This window comes from Colossoma macropomum, unplaced genomic scaffold, assembly GCF_904425465.1.
Source record: "Colossoma macropomum unplaced genomic scaffold, Colossoma_macropomum, whole genome shotgun sequence".
Lineage (NCBI taxonomy): Eukaryota > Metazoa > Chordata > Actinopteri > Characiformes > Serrasalmidae > Colossoma > Colossoma macropomum.
The window spans coordinates 39,370,657-39,386,495 of record NW_023494790.1 but is presented as its reverse complement, the minus strand read 5'-3'; the positions used below and the strand labels follow the sequence as shown (position 1 = coordinate 39,386,495).

General features: G+C 39.9%; 2 protein-coding genes across 2 annotated transcripts; both read right to left on the bottom strand.

Moving 5' to 3' along the window:
- Positions 1-1,818: 1,818 nt before the first annotated feature.
- On the bottom strand, positions 1,819-9,011 carry LOC118808922 (retinol-binding protein 3-like). The gene is made up of 4 exons (XM_036571802.1): positions 7,827-9,011; positions 5,689-5,879; positions 4,037-4,179; positions 1,819-2,144 (listed from the first exon to the last, which is right to left on the bottom strand). Exons 1-4 carry the CDS (start codon positions 9,009-9,011, stop codon positions 1,819-1,821), a joined length of 1,845 nt encoding a protein of 614 aa, XP_036427695.1.
- A 1,991-nt stretch (positions 9,012-11,002) lies between these two features.
- LOC118808782 (retinol-binding protein 3-like) lies at positions 11,003-13,657 on the bottom strand. Its single transcript, XM_036571659.1, has one exon. It carries the CDS (start codon positions 13,655-13,657, stop codon positions 11,003-11,005), a length of 2,655 nt encoding a protein of 884 aa, XP_036427552.1.
- Positions 13,658-15,839: the final 2,182 nt, after the last annotated feature.

The window sequence follows — 15,839 nt, the reverse complement described above, 5'->3', positions numbered from 1 at the left end:
AACGGAATTACTAAGACGACGTGTCCCGTAAGCAGAAGTGGAACTGGAGCTGTCAAACAGCTGTGGTTATTATTATTACATTATGGACATTTCTGCCTTCATGCCCACTTTCTCATAACCCACAATCTATTTTTGCATTGTTTACTTCTTTTTTACTGTATGTGTGTGTGTGTTGGGGGGGGGGGCACGTGTGTGAAAAACCCTGATAAGTGTCTTTCACTGGAATACTGAACCAATAATGAGTAATAATATTCCACACAGCGCTCTGTACTGCAGGCAGAGCTTCATGAAGGCAGACGAAACAGAGAAGATCAAAACTTAGCAGAACTTACAGAGGAACTCCACCAACTTTTCAAAATTCCTGCCTAATTAAACAGTTAAGAGGTAAACAGAGTGGTTCAGAGTGGTTTGGTGAGTCAGAACTGTTCACAGTGGTGGTGATAGGAACCAGACGTCCACCTCTAAAAGCTCCCTCACAGAAAGTTACTACATGAGGTGGTTATGAATTCCCTGCCTGATGACTGAGACACTGTTTTATGATAGTTTTGAGAAGATTTGTGGCCTAAACTCCATTCATGGTGGAGGGATACATAACATGCAGGGTGAGTCAAAATAGTCCCCAAAGAAAACTTATTATTTCAGATGTTCCACTATTGTACCACCATATAAAAACTATAAAGACAAGCGTGGTTTCTTGCTGCAGTCATGGCGACCCCTGGTTCCTATCACCACCACTGTAAAAACATCTGAACCATTTCACACCAAACCACTCTGAATCTCTCTGATTACACCTCATCAACTGAACTATGCAGGAATTTTGAAACATTGGTGGAATTCCCCTTTTTTTGTTTTGATTATAAGGTAGTAATTCTAAAGCTTAAGTCTAATGTTTTTTATGTTGTTGATGTTGTTGTTGTTGTTGTCGTGTTTTTGTTAAGAGCACTCTCAGACAAAACTCCCAACCACTTGACTCTGAATTCGACTTTCATAAACAGTGTAGGTTATAATTCCAACAAATTCACTGAATACCGAATCCTAAATTCCATCACTGAACATCACTGGAGTGACACAGGCTCTTCAGAACACACCAGCAGTCTTCTTCTCCTCCCCTTTGCCTTTATTCCTCTCTTTTGTTTGGTTTTGATACAACTCTTACTTATTCACACATGCAGCAAAAAAGGGAACAATTACAATCAGCTTCTCATCCGTAACAGTTTCACGCTCTGTACATGTCCGTTTATGGTTACTTCAGATGTTAAACAGAAGTAAACTGACCATACAGAGACAAAACAACATAAATAACATCTGGATGTATCTGGATACTTTGAGAATCGTGGCATAAAAGAGCATCAAAGGGCCCATAACTTTATTTTTTTCTACTGAGGTCCATTTATAACATTAGTGTGGTTTCATGCGTCAAAAACAGCCATAATTCATTTGTTCTTGACCATTTTCTAACCTCTCTCATCCCTCAGAATTAAACTGGCTGTTTTTGTTACTGTGCCACTCCTAATAACCTCAGTGTGAGTGGGCGGGGCTAAACAGCTATGGGCTGGATAGGTGAATGTATGTAAATAAATGTGTCAGTGTTTTGTGACATCACAAAAATAAAGCAGCTCACTTTCCATATATAGACAGTACAGACTGAGAAGGGAATGGTACGACCGGACAGCTACCTCAAACTCTTTTATTTCAGTACAGCTTTCCATGATATGGGCCCTTTAAAGGTCTACAGTCTACAGTTTCTTCAGAAACGGATGCAAAACAGCACCTCTAACTTCTAACTCTGTTCTTAGGCCGCCTCGTCAGCTCAGGAGCTTATTTCTGGCCTGAAAAGTGCTTGTTGAGGATTCCCTTGGCCGTGTCCAGCGCCGTGTCGGCAGGCACCGGGATATGAGGGGCGATTCCGGTCCCCTCCCAGGCGAAACCCTGGACCGTATATGAGTGGGTGGTAGGGATGGCCAGGAAGATGTCGCTGTCACCGACTTGGAAAGGCTTCGGGGGCTGGCAGGAGCCGCTGGTCGGCTCGCCCACGATCATGGCGCGGCCGAGATTCTTCATGATGTAAACAAATTCCTCGGCCGCACCGGCCGTCGCGCCGCTCGTCAGAATCAGCAGGCTCTTCTTGGAGCCGTATCTCCTGCCTGTGCAGAGAGCAGCATGGTTAGATTTGTGCTGAAGGGATTATTGCAACATCAGTTACCCCTGTGTGGTGTTCAGGTCTAATGTTTACCAAAATAAAAAAATATGTGATTTATTATTATTTCAGCCTCAGATTCTTGTCCTGTGTCTATTTTCTGTGAAGAACATATAAAATAATCCATTTTCAGTGTCTTCACTCTGTTCACCCCCCACACATTTATATTACACATGTGGTGTTGGGCTGAACCCACAGGGAGTAAAAGTGTGGAGGTGCTGTGTCCTTCACTCTGTTCTCCTCCTACATGGCCTGCTGTTAGTGTGTGTGTGTGTGTGTGTGTGTGTGTGTGTGTGTGAGGGTGGACAACATGGACAGGCTGCTGACTGGCTACAGCTGCTAAAGGAGAACCCTACGCTGGACACTTGTGATATTTTAAACATCTGGTATTTTTACATAAATTGTTTTGACTGTATTGATTTAAAGAACAATAATGTGGTGGGTCCAGCAGACCACTGAGCAACACACACATCAACACCACACAAGGGTTAAAGGCCCCTTAATATTGAAAACTTTCATTGGTTTTCTTTTTTAATTAAAGGGTTAAAACTAGCATGTAAACAGCATCTCAGAATGTACCATTCACTCCTAAGTCTAAAAATGAGCTGCAAAAATGGACCATTTTTCATTCTTTGTTTTTGAAACGTCAAAAAACAGAACAGTCACATATGTGGACTGAATCAGCTGAAACTCAGGTCTCTCTGTAAAAAACACTCTTTAAAAAACAACGAAGTATTCAGACCATAGATATTTACAAGGATTATGTTCTGATCTATTTAATCCCAAAGCATTAATAGAGATAGTGATAAGTTAAATATATACAAAATCATCATTGGGAGGAGTCTGTCCCAAACACTAACCCTTAAATTCACACTTGTGAAAATAACACTTAAAATGTATTTGTATTTTTTTTCATTGTTGTTCTTTTATTGAAGATCTGTTCGTTTTCTTTTAAAGTTGATTTAGATTTGTCATCAGTTTAATTTTTCAATGAAAATGCTGTCCCACATTTTTTTTTATGTCACTTCAGAAACACAGAGTTTCAGTCAGTGGGTGGAGCCTTATTTTAGCCCCACCCCTGCACTTAGAGCAGGAAGTGAGGCTGCATCCCTGCCCCTCATGGCCACATGGTGAGCAGTTAGATCCCATTGTTTTGAAGTAAATGTGTCCCAAAGTCTGAAAATCAGTGTGGAACATTAAGAATCGCCATATTTTCTGCAGTTCAGCACTTTTTAGTGTTTTAATGTAAAATATGATGATTTTCTGTGTGAACAGCTGTTCAAAGCTGTGTTTCTTATCATGTTCTGGCTGAGATTCTGAGCTAAATGAGCTAAAATTGTCACTGAAACAGTCACTACTGACACATCTGGTACAGTTTGGTGGAGTTATGATCGTTTTGGAATGTTCAATCATTAGTTTTAATAAAATAATCATAATTAAGGTTCAGAGTCACTCAGAAAAGGATTTTAGTCTAAAGTCCAAGATCAGTTAAAAGTCCCAAATGAGTTTCGGTTCTGACTCTGGACCAGTTCAGTAGAATCATCCATAAATCTGAATATTCAGCCTATAGCAGTTTAGCTCCGCCCATTCACACTGAATCTATGAGTGTTTCAGCCAATGCGGCAGCCAATCAGATCAGAGCTCATTTTCATATATGAGTCTTAAAGGCTCAGTAACACAGCCTGCTTCATTCTAAGGGATAAAGTGTGGTTTGAAATGTTTATGCAGAAAAAGAATTAAGACTTTATTTGGTATATAAATGTTATAAGTGGAGCTCGGGGAGTGACATGAGAGCGAGCTGTTCATACAGGCTCTTTAAACGTAAGGTGTGCGCATTACCTGTCAGCTCCTGAAGGGTGACGAGGTCTTTCATGGTGCCTGAGGGTCTGTCGTACAGTTTGTCCAGCACAATCTCCCTGTCTGCATCAAAGAAGTAGGAGCAGAATCCGGCAATCGGGTTTATAGACCCTCCAGCGTTGTTCCTTCAAAACAATCAAACATCAATGAAACTCAATTTAAACAATGTTGGTTAAATATATTTTAACATTTTTGGACACCAGATGAACATGAAGGGCACACTGCAAAAAAGTCTCTTGTCAAGTGAAATGATATTCAATCTAGTTGATATACCTAATATTTCCCATGTTGAGATGGTTGTGCACTTATTATAAGATTATCTGTCTTATTTCTATTTTTCTATATTTCACTTGCTTTCAGTAATTTTATGAAGTTACATTATCTCAGTATTCTGGCAGATAATTTTGCTGGTTTCAAGCACATTTCTCACAACAAGCACAATTATATGCTTAATAAATTTTACTTAAAACAAGTAAAAAATGTCAAGAAATGAGGTAAACAATCTTAGATTAAGCTCACAGCAATCACAACAGGAGAAATATTACATTTATTGTCTATATTTAACATAATTTTACTTGACAAGATATTATTATTTGAGTAGAGACTCAATCTGGTTACATTAAAATTATTTTAAACAGCTGACTGTAACTTTAAAGGGCTTATATTCTATATTTTTCATGAATTTTGTTTTTTTGAGATCTGCTTATATGCTGCCAAATCTAAAATCATCTTAAATCTAACTAATATATCTAATATTTCTCATTTTGAGACTGTTGTAAACTAATACACAGCACATTCTCCATCAGTCTGAAGAACATGTTCATGATGCGAAGAACCCTTTAATCATGCAAAGGGTTCTAGAAGTGTTTATGGTTCTATATAGAACCATTTTCTTCACTAAACAAAGATTATTTAACTTATTTCTTGACATTTTTTGCCTGTTTTAATTGATTTTAATAAGTGAAATTATCTCACTATACTGTGAGGTAAGTTTGCTTGTTGTAAGAAATCTGCTCATGTTATCTGCCAATCTAGTGAGATCATTTGATTACTAAAATAAAAAAAATAAGTTATAAGTTATAAGATATACATTAATAATTTATAATAAGCTCACAACAATCTCAAAATGAGAAGTATGAGATATATTAGCCGGATTTAAGATGATTTCAGTGGTCAAAATACCATTTTTCGCACAATTCATGGTTAATAAAAAAGTCATAATTAATTTTTACATGGCCTTTATTTATGCCATAGAATTAAACAGGCTGTATTTGTTACTGTCCCTTTAAGGCTGATATACGTAAATGAGCTCTGGTTTGATTGGCTGCCTGGTTCAAAAAGCAGTCCAGACTAAAACACTCCTTATAACTTCAGTGTGAAAAGACGAGGCCTATAAAGGGATCCTTAAACAGATATCTGTATATATGAATAGGTTTTGTGACATCACAAAAACGAGGATTGTAAAACAGCAGGTACGTGCTAAAACTTTAGCCCCGTATTCATGCTACATCAAACTCAGCGTTTTTTAAACTGTGTATCAAAAAAGTGAAGGGAAGCTTGTTTTTCCATGGTATGGGCCCTTTAATTCAAGAGGCCTACTGTACGGCTAGAACACCAGCCCTGTGAGGACTTACCTGAGGTCAATGATCAGGGCATCTGTGTCCACCACTTTGTTCCAAACTTGCTCCACAATGATCTGAGCCACAACAGCGATTTGGTTGAACTCCCCAAACATGTCAAAACGGAGGTAGCCGATGTTGTTCTCGAACACGTCGGTTTGAAACGAGACTTTGATGAGCTCAATCAGCATCTCTGGTGAAGCGTCCTGGAGGAGAGGAGCCATTTAATATATATATATATATATATATATCAAAATGTATAAGAATGTACACCGATCAGGCATAACATTCTGACCACCTCCTTGTTTCTACGCTCATTGTCCATTTTATCAGCTCCACTTACTATATAGGTGCACTTTGTAGTTCTACAGTTACAGACTGTAGTCCATCTGTTTCTCTGATACTTTGTTAGCCCCCTTTTACCCTGTTCTTCAGTGGTCAGGACCTCCATGGACCCTCACAGAGCAGGTACTATTTGGGTGGTGGATCATTCTCAGCACTGCAGTAACACTGACGTGGTGGTGGTGTGTTGGTGTGTGTGGCGCTGGTATGAGTGGATCAGACACAGCAGTGCTGCTGGAGTTTTTAAACACTGTGTCCACTCACTGTCCACTCTATTAGACACTCCTACCTTGTCAGTCCACCTTCTAGATGTAAAGTCAGAGGCGATAGCTCATCTGCTGCTGCACAGTTTGTGTTGGTCATCCTCTAGTCCTTCATCAGTGGTCACAGGATGCTGCCCACAGGACGCTGTTGGCTGGATATTTTTGGTTGGTGGACTATTCTCAGTCCAGCAGTGACACTGAGGTGTTTAAAAACTCCAGCAGCACTGCTGTGTCTGATCCACTCAGACCAGCGCAACACACACTAACACACCACCACCACGTCAGTGTTAATCAAGTCCACACACTTACAACAGATGGTTCTTCAAGGGTTCTTTAGTAAAGAAAATGGTTCTATATAGAACCATGAACACTTAACCATTTACATGATTAAAGGGTCTTTGAATTGTGAAATTGTTCTTCAGATTGATGGAGAATGCGATTTAGATGGTTCTATAGAGAACATTTTTGAAAAGGGTTCTGTATAGCACCAGAAAGGGTTCTGCTATATAACAAAAAGCTTGTGACAAAAGAAGAACCCTTCTTGGTGCTATATAGAACCCTTTTCAAAAAGCTTCTGTATAGAACCATCTAAATCGCATTCTCCATCAATCTGAAGAGCCTTTTAATCATGCAAAGGGTTCTCTGTCCATTCATGGTCCTATATAGAACCATTTTCTTTGCTAAAGAACCCTTGAAGAACCATCTTATTTAAGAGCATAGGAATAAGTTAAGTATTCTTATAATATTCTTTATTATATTAGAAATATCAACTAGATTTAAGATAATTTAGCTTACTAAGATATATTTTTTTAATAGTGTAGCAAAAAAGAGGCACTACATAGTACCACATTAAAGGAACTCATTTTGGTCCTACATAGAACCAACTTTTAAAACCATTTCAAACAACAGCTGCAACACAGAATAGAACCATTTAACCATGTCAAGAACCATTTATGCATTCAGATGGTTCTTTGAGCTGTCACGCTTATATGAATAACCATTGCTTTTACTTAAGAACCCTTAAAGAACCGTTGTTTTTAAAAAATGTGTGTCTCTTGATGATTACAATAACTGTATACCTTTAGAAAAGGGGGTTCTTCAGTACAGGTAATGGTTATATAGAAGCATGTCTTGAAAGTATAAATGGTTCTTTTCATGATTAAACGGAGTTGTGTATGGTTCTCTAAAGAACTTTTACAAAGTGGTTCCATGGAGCACCAAAAAGGATTCCACTATTATTACAAGCCATAGAACCTTGAATCCTTTTTGATAAGGTTGTGTATTAATGGTTCAAAGTAGGAACACTGTTCTAAATAAAGATGGTTCTTTGGAGCCATGGAAACCAAACTCACAACACATGGGGATATAGCAAAAATGTGAACCAGTTTGAGAACCAAAAACTATTGTAAAGAACTATTTTGTGGTGTGAAGAACTTTTTTAACATTTAAAGGTTTTATACCAATTTAAAGATTTTTCTAGAACCATGTACCCAAGCTGAGGAACACTTAAGAACCTTTACTTTTGAGAGTGAAATACTGAATTCTCACCGTTGGAAGCATCATAGGAGAGCTGTCAGTGATCTTCAGGCAATCGTCCCCTGACAATTTTGCGAGATCAGCCGAGAGTTTTTCCTTCAGTTGTTTCTTCGAGGAAATCATGCTGTACTCGCTGCTGTTCGCGAGAGCCTCTAGTTTTTCAGCGACGTCGACCGCGATGCTTTGGAAGGCATAATTTTCAGCAACCAGAGAAGCAGCAGCCTTGACAATCTCAGGGATCTCAGCACGAAGCTTGATGATGGCTATGGCGGCATCCATGGCCTCTTCTGCGTCGACTTCAACGTCTGGCGTTACTCCTTTGACTTCCCAGCTCTTGCCGGTGATGGGGCTGATGGATTTAGCTACGGGAACCGAGACGTAGAAGTCAGTATCACCGACCTTGATCTTGTCAATCTTCACCGATCCTCCAGCGGTCTTCTCCCCCACGATGGTAGCTCTTTTGAGATTTTTAAGGCTGTAGGCGACGTCTTCCGCAACACCAACGGTATTCTTGCTGGTCAGGATGATCAAGGGCTTGGAGGTTCCATACCTTTTTCCCAGCAAGGTGGGCATGGACCAGAGCTCGGTGGTATTATCTGAGGGACGATCATAGATGGAGTCGATATGGATGAGTGGCTCAGCATCAGTGTAATAGGACACAATGTAAGGGATGCCGGACATCTCCCCAGTGACCGCGTAGCGAAGGTCCAGGATCATCGCAGAGGTCGGGAGAACTTTACTCCAGACATGCTCCAGCAGAAGTGGTCCGATCTTCTGAGCCATCTCCTCCCCGATAATGTGCTGGATCTTCAGGTAGGCAATGTCGTCCTCCAGGACCTCTACGTTTACGGTGCCCTTCACCACAGCGGCCAGTTGCTCCGGTGGGATGTCAGGAATTGCTGGCGGTACCACCGGGACGTAATCTGGCTCATAGGTGACCTTAACTCTGGAGTCTCGGAGCGTACTCTTAACTCCGTCGGTCAGCACGCTCGCAAGCATAGTGGGATCTTCGATGCCAAGGATCTCCGTGTTGCTGCTGGCAGCATCGATCGCCTCTTCCATACCAGCCAGCTTTTCTGGTGAGCAGTAGTTGTCCATGAGAACTTTAGCCATGTCCCTAATAAGTGTAGGCGAAAAAGCATAAAGGACGTTGCTGAAGGCCAACAGGGACACTAAAACCACTAACGCTCGAGCCATTCTGGCCGGTTGTGTAGCTCTGGTGCTGCTGCAGTGCCACGTCCTGTGTCAAATGAGACTCTTTCCACAATCAGGTTTCTTATAAGAGGCTTTTGCAATAAACCTTTAATCTCATTAGCCCAGTTGCTTTGGTAAGACAATAACAGACTAATAATGTATGCACTGCATGTGGCCTAAAATAAAAGATGCTGTATTTGTAGATACGCAACATCTGGAGTGAGGATAAGTCTTTATTTTATTCACTGAGGTGTATGTTTTATTAAAGCATTTCTGTGTGTTGTATAAAAGCATTTATTGTTAGGTAAGCTTAGAATCTATTAAGCCTAATAGGGGTTAAAGCTATTTCAGGCTTTAGGAGCACAATGTAAACATTATTTGTTAGTTTTATGTAACAGTTACATGCAGAAAAAGTGGTAGAGCTATAAAATGTATGTATTTCTGCAAGTGGGATCTATCTATGGAAGCCCATTCTGACCAGGTAGAGGAGAAAAGATCAGGTGTTTTCTTCTTCTCTGTTTTCGGCAGGGGTATGTTAAATGTTTGACTTAGTATCTCAAAATGATGACTTATTTTCTCAGAAATTGACTTAGGGTTAAAAAAAATATATGTTTTCTGAAATTATTGACTTGGTACTTTGAAATAATAATTTTCTCAAAATATTGACTTAGTAATAATGACCAAACATGTAAAATTTCAAATGTAAAATAAAGTAAGTAATTATTTCAAGATCATTGTTATTGTTATTTTGACATATTACTCCCAGAAATAGAGAAAAAGAAAAAAAAATGTGGGTTATTTATTTCCTGCCTGACTTGGTGAGAATGGGCTTTCATATACATCAATACAGTCTCCTTTAGGTCTGTACAGTAACATAAACAGAGGATTCTCAAATTGTCCATAGTCCAACAGGATGTTTTACTTGTGGACAGTGACGTTAATGTTCCATTCAAAACCTAAATCTAAATTCAAAACCATTCAAAGTGCAAATAACAATACAGGAAATAAATAACGTTCTGGAAACACTTTATTGTGATGGTCCTTAAATTCAAAATTGAAAATAATTACATAAAAATATATATATTTTTTTTATCACATTAACAAGATAAATAGCTTTAAAGACAAAGTGTGTTTTATTGTCTTTCTTTCGAAGTTCATTAAAACACAGACACAAACAAAACGTGTTCAGTGGTCAAGTGAAGAAAAGTGCAAAGAACGATTCAGAAAATAAAAGAACATTTAGGAAACATCGTATTTTGATGGTCCACAGACGCCTCGTCGGTGGGCATTCCACAAATTTCCTCTCAGATTTTTGCATAAATACATGATTAAGATAAACAGAGTCATTCAGAGCGGTTTAATGTGAAATCTCCATTCTAGAGAAACTTACTTAGTCACAGTGTTGGTGATAATGGTGATTAAAATGTCTATATTTGTGTTGTAGTCATGGCGACCCCTGGTTCCTATCACCACCACTGTAAAGACATCTGAACCATTTCACACCAAACCACTCTGAATCTCTCTGTTTACATCTCACACACTGAGTTATGCAGGAATTTGGAAAAAAAGGTGAATTCCACTCCAACTTACATCCAACTAAATATGTATTAAATTCAATTAAACTCTACTAATACTGTTCATACACTGTTTTCACCAGATAGTTAACAATTTTAACATTTGTAGATAAGCTACACTGCAAAAAGTGATTTTTTTGGCAACTGAAAGCATCTTAAATCTAGTTGATATATCTAATTATAAAGTTGTAATAATAGTAGTATACGATTATTCAGCTTTCTGTGTGTTTTTACTTGTTTAAAGAAATGTATCTAGGCAAACTGTCTTTTTCTATTGTCAGATAATTTTGCATAAAGATAATTTGTCTAGACAAAATGAATCACCTTATAATACTTTTTCAACAATGTTATAATAAGAAATTATATATATATCAACTACATTTACAATGTTTTCATTTGCTAAGTGTACTACCCCCTGCACTACATCCCGGACTCTAATGTCTGGCGTCTTGCAGTAATTAGTCTCTGGGTAACATTCAGAGCGTCGCTCGCCTGAGCCGATACATGTGGCTCAACTCCAGATACGCTCCACACTTTTCCAGTCACTGCACTCAAAACTACCTGATTAGGAATGGAAGCGTAAAGGATGCTGTCTGCAATCTGGTACGTCCCGCTAGAGAGGGAGCCTCCGATCGTAGGTTCCCCAATCACCGTGGCCCTTTTCAGGTCCTGCATAGTCCGAGTGAATGTCTCCGCAGCCGACCCGGTCACATGACTTGTCAGAATATAAACGTCTTTCTTTGAGCCATACCTCTGTCCCAGAACCTCTGGAAGAGTCATAACTTCAGTCATGGTTGTAGTGGAGCGATCAAAAATGGTATATAAGTGCCTCAAGGGTTCTGCCTCGAAGAAGTAGCTGCAGAAGAGTGGAATGGCCGTGGAATAGCCTCCTGTGTTGAACCTCATGTCGATGATCAGTATGTCAGTGTTCACCAGCTTACTCCACACCATTTTGATCAGCTGTGGGCCCATGGCTCTCACAACTTCTATGTCAGCCATCATGTCAAACCTCAGATAGCCGACGTTCCCGGGAAACACCTCCGTTTTGAAGAGGGCCTCAAGAATATAGGCCACTTCCTCAGGCGACGGGATTTTGGGCGGCTTGTGCTGGGACTCTGGTTCAATTTCGCAATAGAAAATGTGAAGCCTGTGGTCACCCGAGGTTTCCTGGAGATCCACAGAGAGCTGAGATGCAAGAGACTCATAATCGACGACTGAGCGATACATTCCCTCTGCCAGCTTGGACTGGAGCACTTGACTGACTTTGGATGCGACCTCAGGAATGGCGTAATGTGTTTCTAAGAGGTCACCTGCTCCTTGCACTAAGGAGTGAATGTTCTTGTGAAACTCTATGATATCATGAACTTGATTGATTGCATCTTCGGCCAGCACTATGGCGTCGGGGACTACACCACCGCCTAGCCAGCATTCACCGTTGTTATCGATGAAGTTCATGACTGGAACAGTAATGAAGATGCCTGTGACTTCAACTTGAAAAGACCTTGAGTGAAGGAGTGTCCCGGACGTTATCTCTCCGATGACCGTACCCCGGTGGAGGGACTGCATCAGGTAGGCAAACTCCTCGCCAGCTGCAGCAGTGTAATAGCTTGTTAACACGTATACTCCCCTTTTGGAACCATAAGAGGTCCCGGTGATGTTAGGTAAAGTATGGAAATCAGTAGTTACGTTCTGAATCCTGTCATAGATTGTGTAGAGATGAATGGTTGGTGAACTGTCATACAGGTAGGAGAGGAGAACAGGCAGTGCTTCTGATGATCCCCCAGTGTTGTAGCGCAAGTCGATTATAAGATTTTCAGTTTCCTTGATCACCTCCCAGACCTGTTCTGCAAGCCTACCAAAGACTGATGATTTGGGGAACCTATCGCAGCGGACGTATCCTATATTTCCAGACAATATTTCAATTTCAAACAACGTGTCAACAAGGTCTGCATCCAGTATGGTTGCATCTACATCTGGGACATCTTCAGTGATGACCAGAACCTCTTGCATGACCCTGACACTTAAACGTGAGTCTTCAGACACAGTTTGCAACTCATAATTCAGTTTGGCTGCTAAGCCCTCCTCAGAAATGACTGAGGAAAAGTCTGTGGTTGCTAGTTGGTTCAGTAAAGCCGGGATCTTGTCTGTGAATGAATAAAACTGTCGGATAATTTCCGATACTCTCTTGACTGCCTTTGGGATGGCTCTTCTGGCAGCCAGCAGGGCCTTGGCCTTTGACAGTGCTTCTCTCTGGTTTGCTGGAACAGATGGTGAAACCCCATTGACCTCCCAGCTCTGGCCTGTAATAGGGCTGGTGGATCGAGCAACAGGGACTGTAACGTAAAAACCTGTATCGTTAATATTTATCTTTTGAACCTTGACTGACCCTCCTGCAGACCTTTCGCCAACAACAATAGCCCTTTTGAGATGCTTTAAAGTGTAGGCGACAGCTTCTGCGGCCCCCACGGTGCGCTTGCTGATTAAAACGATCAAGTCTTTTCTTTTACCGTACCTATCTCCAAGAAGATTTGCCATCGTCCATACCTCCCTAGTTGTGTTAGTGGGTCGGTCATAGATTGTGTCTATGTGGAGAGGTGGGTCAGGGTCTGAGAAATACGAAACAATGTATGGAACACCGGACAACTCTCCTGCTGTGCTGAACCTCAGGTCGAAGATCATCGCTGAAGTATGGACGAGTTTGCTCCAGATGTTCTCGTGGAGAAGACGCCCCAGTCTTGCTGTTGGCTCCTGACCTATAATGCGGTCAATCCTCAGGTAGCCCACGTTGTTATCCATCAGCTCCAGTTTAACTGAATTCCTGATTAGCCGTATCAGCTGTTCTGTGGGGAGAGTCGGAAGAGCAGGTGGCGTGACGGGGACGTAGTTAGGCTCGTACGACACGGTCAGCCTGGGGTCATTGAGTGCACCTTGCACGCCGGTGGTCAGTACAGCCGCAAGTGTCTTATGATCCGATGTGTGCAGGATTTCTCCGCTGTTTATAGCTTGCTGGATTGCCTCCTGCATGCCGATTAGATTCTCTGGGAAGCAGTAGTTGTCGAGCAGAATTTTAGCCATGTCCAGCACCAGGGCAGGTTGAAATGATGCATCAGCAATTAAGACTCGACAGAAGACTGAAATCAAAGCAAACGAAGCTGAAACACTAGCCATGTCTGCTGTATTTCTTCTTGTTTTTACCCATTCATTCAGAGGAAGCAGTTCTTTGTTAGATGAGGCTCTGCTTTCACCGCCAGGTTTTGGACAACAACACTGACATAAGAGGCTTTTCCACCGAATAAACCTTTAATCGCATTATCTTTGGTGCATCAGGAAGACAATAACAGGCAAAAATTGCTGTTTCAAAGTGGAGTGGTGGATAGAGTGTGTTTCAGTAGGTACAAAATTTTAGAGTGACCTAGATAAAGATAACCACAGACCAAGTCAGCAAATCATCAATTGAACAAATCACTGAATTAACCCTGTATTGCACAGTGTCGCCATATGGCAACAGTTACTTTATCTCAATTTCACTGAAAATCAGTAAAATAAAATCTGTGTTTTCCTATTTAATTGTAGGAAAAGGGTCTTTTACTTTGAAAGGACTAATACTTCATGACATTACATGACCAGGAATTCTTATTATGATGTTGTTATTACCATACATTCCAAATACCAATTGAAATTGCATTCATTTCCAATGTTTGTAAATACTGGGTTGTACATTTCACTAAGTATAAGTTGGATTTGTTTGTTCTTGTTTTCAATAAAAGGATGTTTAGATTTTATGGTTCTTTTTTTTATTTTATTTTATGGTGATATGGTACGATTGCGCAGTGTTGCCATATGGCAACAATTTACCAAATACCCCATTTATTTTTTTTATCATGCTTAAGTAATAATTCATGGAATAGAGGGTTAATCTAATATGAAAATGACTTTTGCTTGGATTCCTTCTCATTATTGAGCATTTGTACATAAATATATGTATTTGAGGGATATCACCACCACCGTCAGCACGAGTGATGACATCAATCTGCAGTATGAATGAGTTATTACAGCATGACTTTATTTTGGAAGCATCGTCATACACAAAATGCTGGTAACTCTTTATTTTAAGGAACACATTATGGGCATTAATCAATAAACGTATTTAGTAAAGCTATAATTAGACACTTGTAAATACGTTATTAATCGTGAATTTGTTCATTATGACCTGTATTAATACCATTGCATGTACACAACTAATAATCGTATTATTTGCTGGTGTGATGCTCAACAACACTTTCTTATTCTTGTTATGCAAATCACTGAGCATGAATCAATCATCTTCATTTACATCTTATCAGCATATATCTGGCGACAGGTTCTAGCATGGCATGACTTCCAGAGTTTATTACTGAAGAGCTGAGTGGAGTTCAGCATTAAGCAGGTTTTCAGTAGGTCAATTTATGTCCTATATTCTAACGTAAAGACGATTTCTTTGATTTTTAGTACAATTGGAAATATTTTAACTGTGTTTCAAAACATTTTAACAATCAAACATTTGCATGAAAGAGTTTTTAATGTTTTTTTTTCACAGTCTAAATATACAAACACTGAAATTGTGATGCAAAACTTTTAATAGCTCCAAAGTAACAACCTCTAGAAGTCACTTGCTATCTAGAACCTATAGGAATGAAATCCTACCAATTATACACCAATAAGAAGCTCAACAATTCATAAAATGCTCAAAAAATGCATAACAAGGTCAAAGCAAAGTTTTATTGCAACCAATAATGCAATTATTATTAGTATTTTCACTCGAGAGCACCAGTCATGTACTAATGCAGTTAATAATGAGTTAATAACACAGTGAATAAACCATTTAGATGTGAATTCTCAGTTTGTGTCCCTTAAAATAAACGCTTTACACAAAGGTGAGACCTCAGAAACCTCAGTGAACCACAACACTGTTACCTTTGTTTTCTAAGCTGCTCGTACGTCTCCTGTCTGTGTTTTATAATAACGTTGGGGTGTGCTTTAACCACAAACTGAGAGACCCTTGGTGTTTTTTACAAGGCGAAATTACATAACCCCGCCCTTGCTGAATGCTAATTGGTGCAATATACTCTTAATCCAGCCTGATCTTTTAATACCCCTCTCGCTTATGCAATGCTGTCTGCTGATTCTCTGCGGCCAATGGGAGCTGTGAATTTCATTTTAAGGCTTGTGGGGCAGCACTGTGAGCCAGATGGGAGGGAACAGTTCACTCTAGGACTAC

Bases quoted from the DNA above. Each gene is read 5' to 3' on its own strand.
- LOC118808782 (XM_036571659.1), bottom strand. From the start codon at position 13,657: ATGGCTAAAATTCTGCTCGACAACTACTGCTTCCCAGAGAATCTAATC.
- LOC118808922 (XM_036571802.1), bottom strand. From the start codon at position 9,011: ATGGCTCGAGCGTTAGTGGTTTTAGTGTCCCTGTTGGCCTTCAGCAAC. The intron at 5,880-7,826 runs GTGAGAATTCAG...CCTCTCCTCCAG, and splicing joins CTCCTATGATGCTTCCAACG to GACGCTTCACCAGAGATGCT. The intron at 2,145-4,036 runs GTAATGCGCACA...CTCTCTGCACAG, and splicing joins CACCCTTCAGGAGCTGACAG to GCAGGAGATACGGCTCCAAG.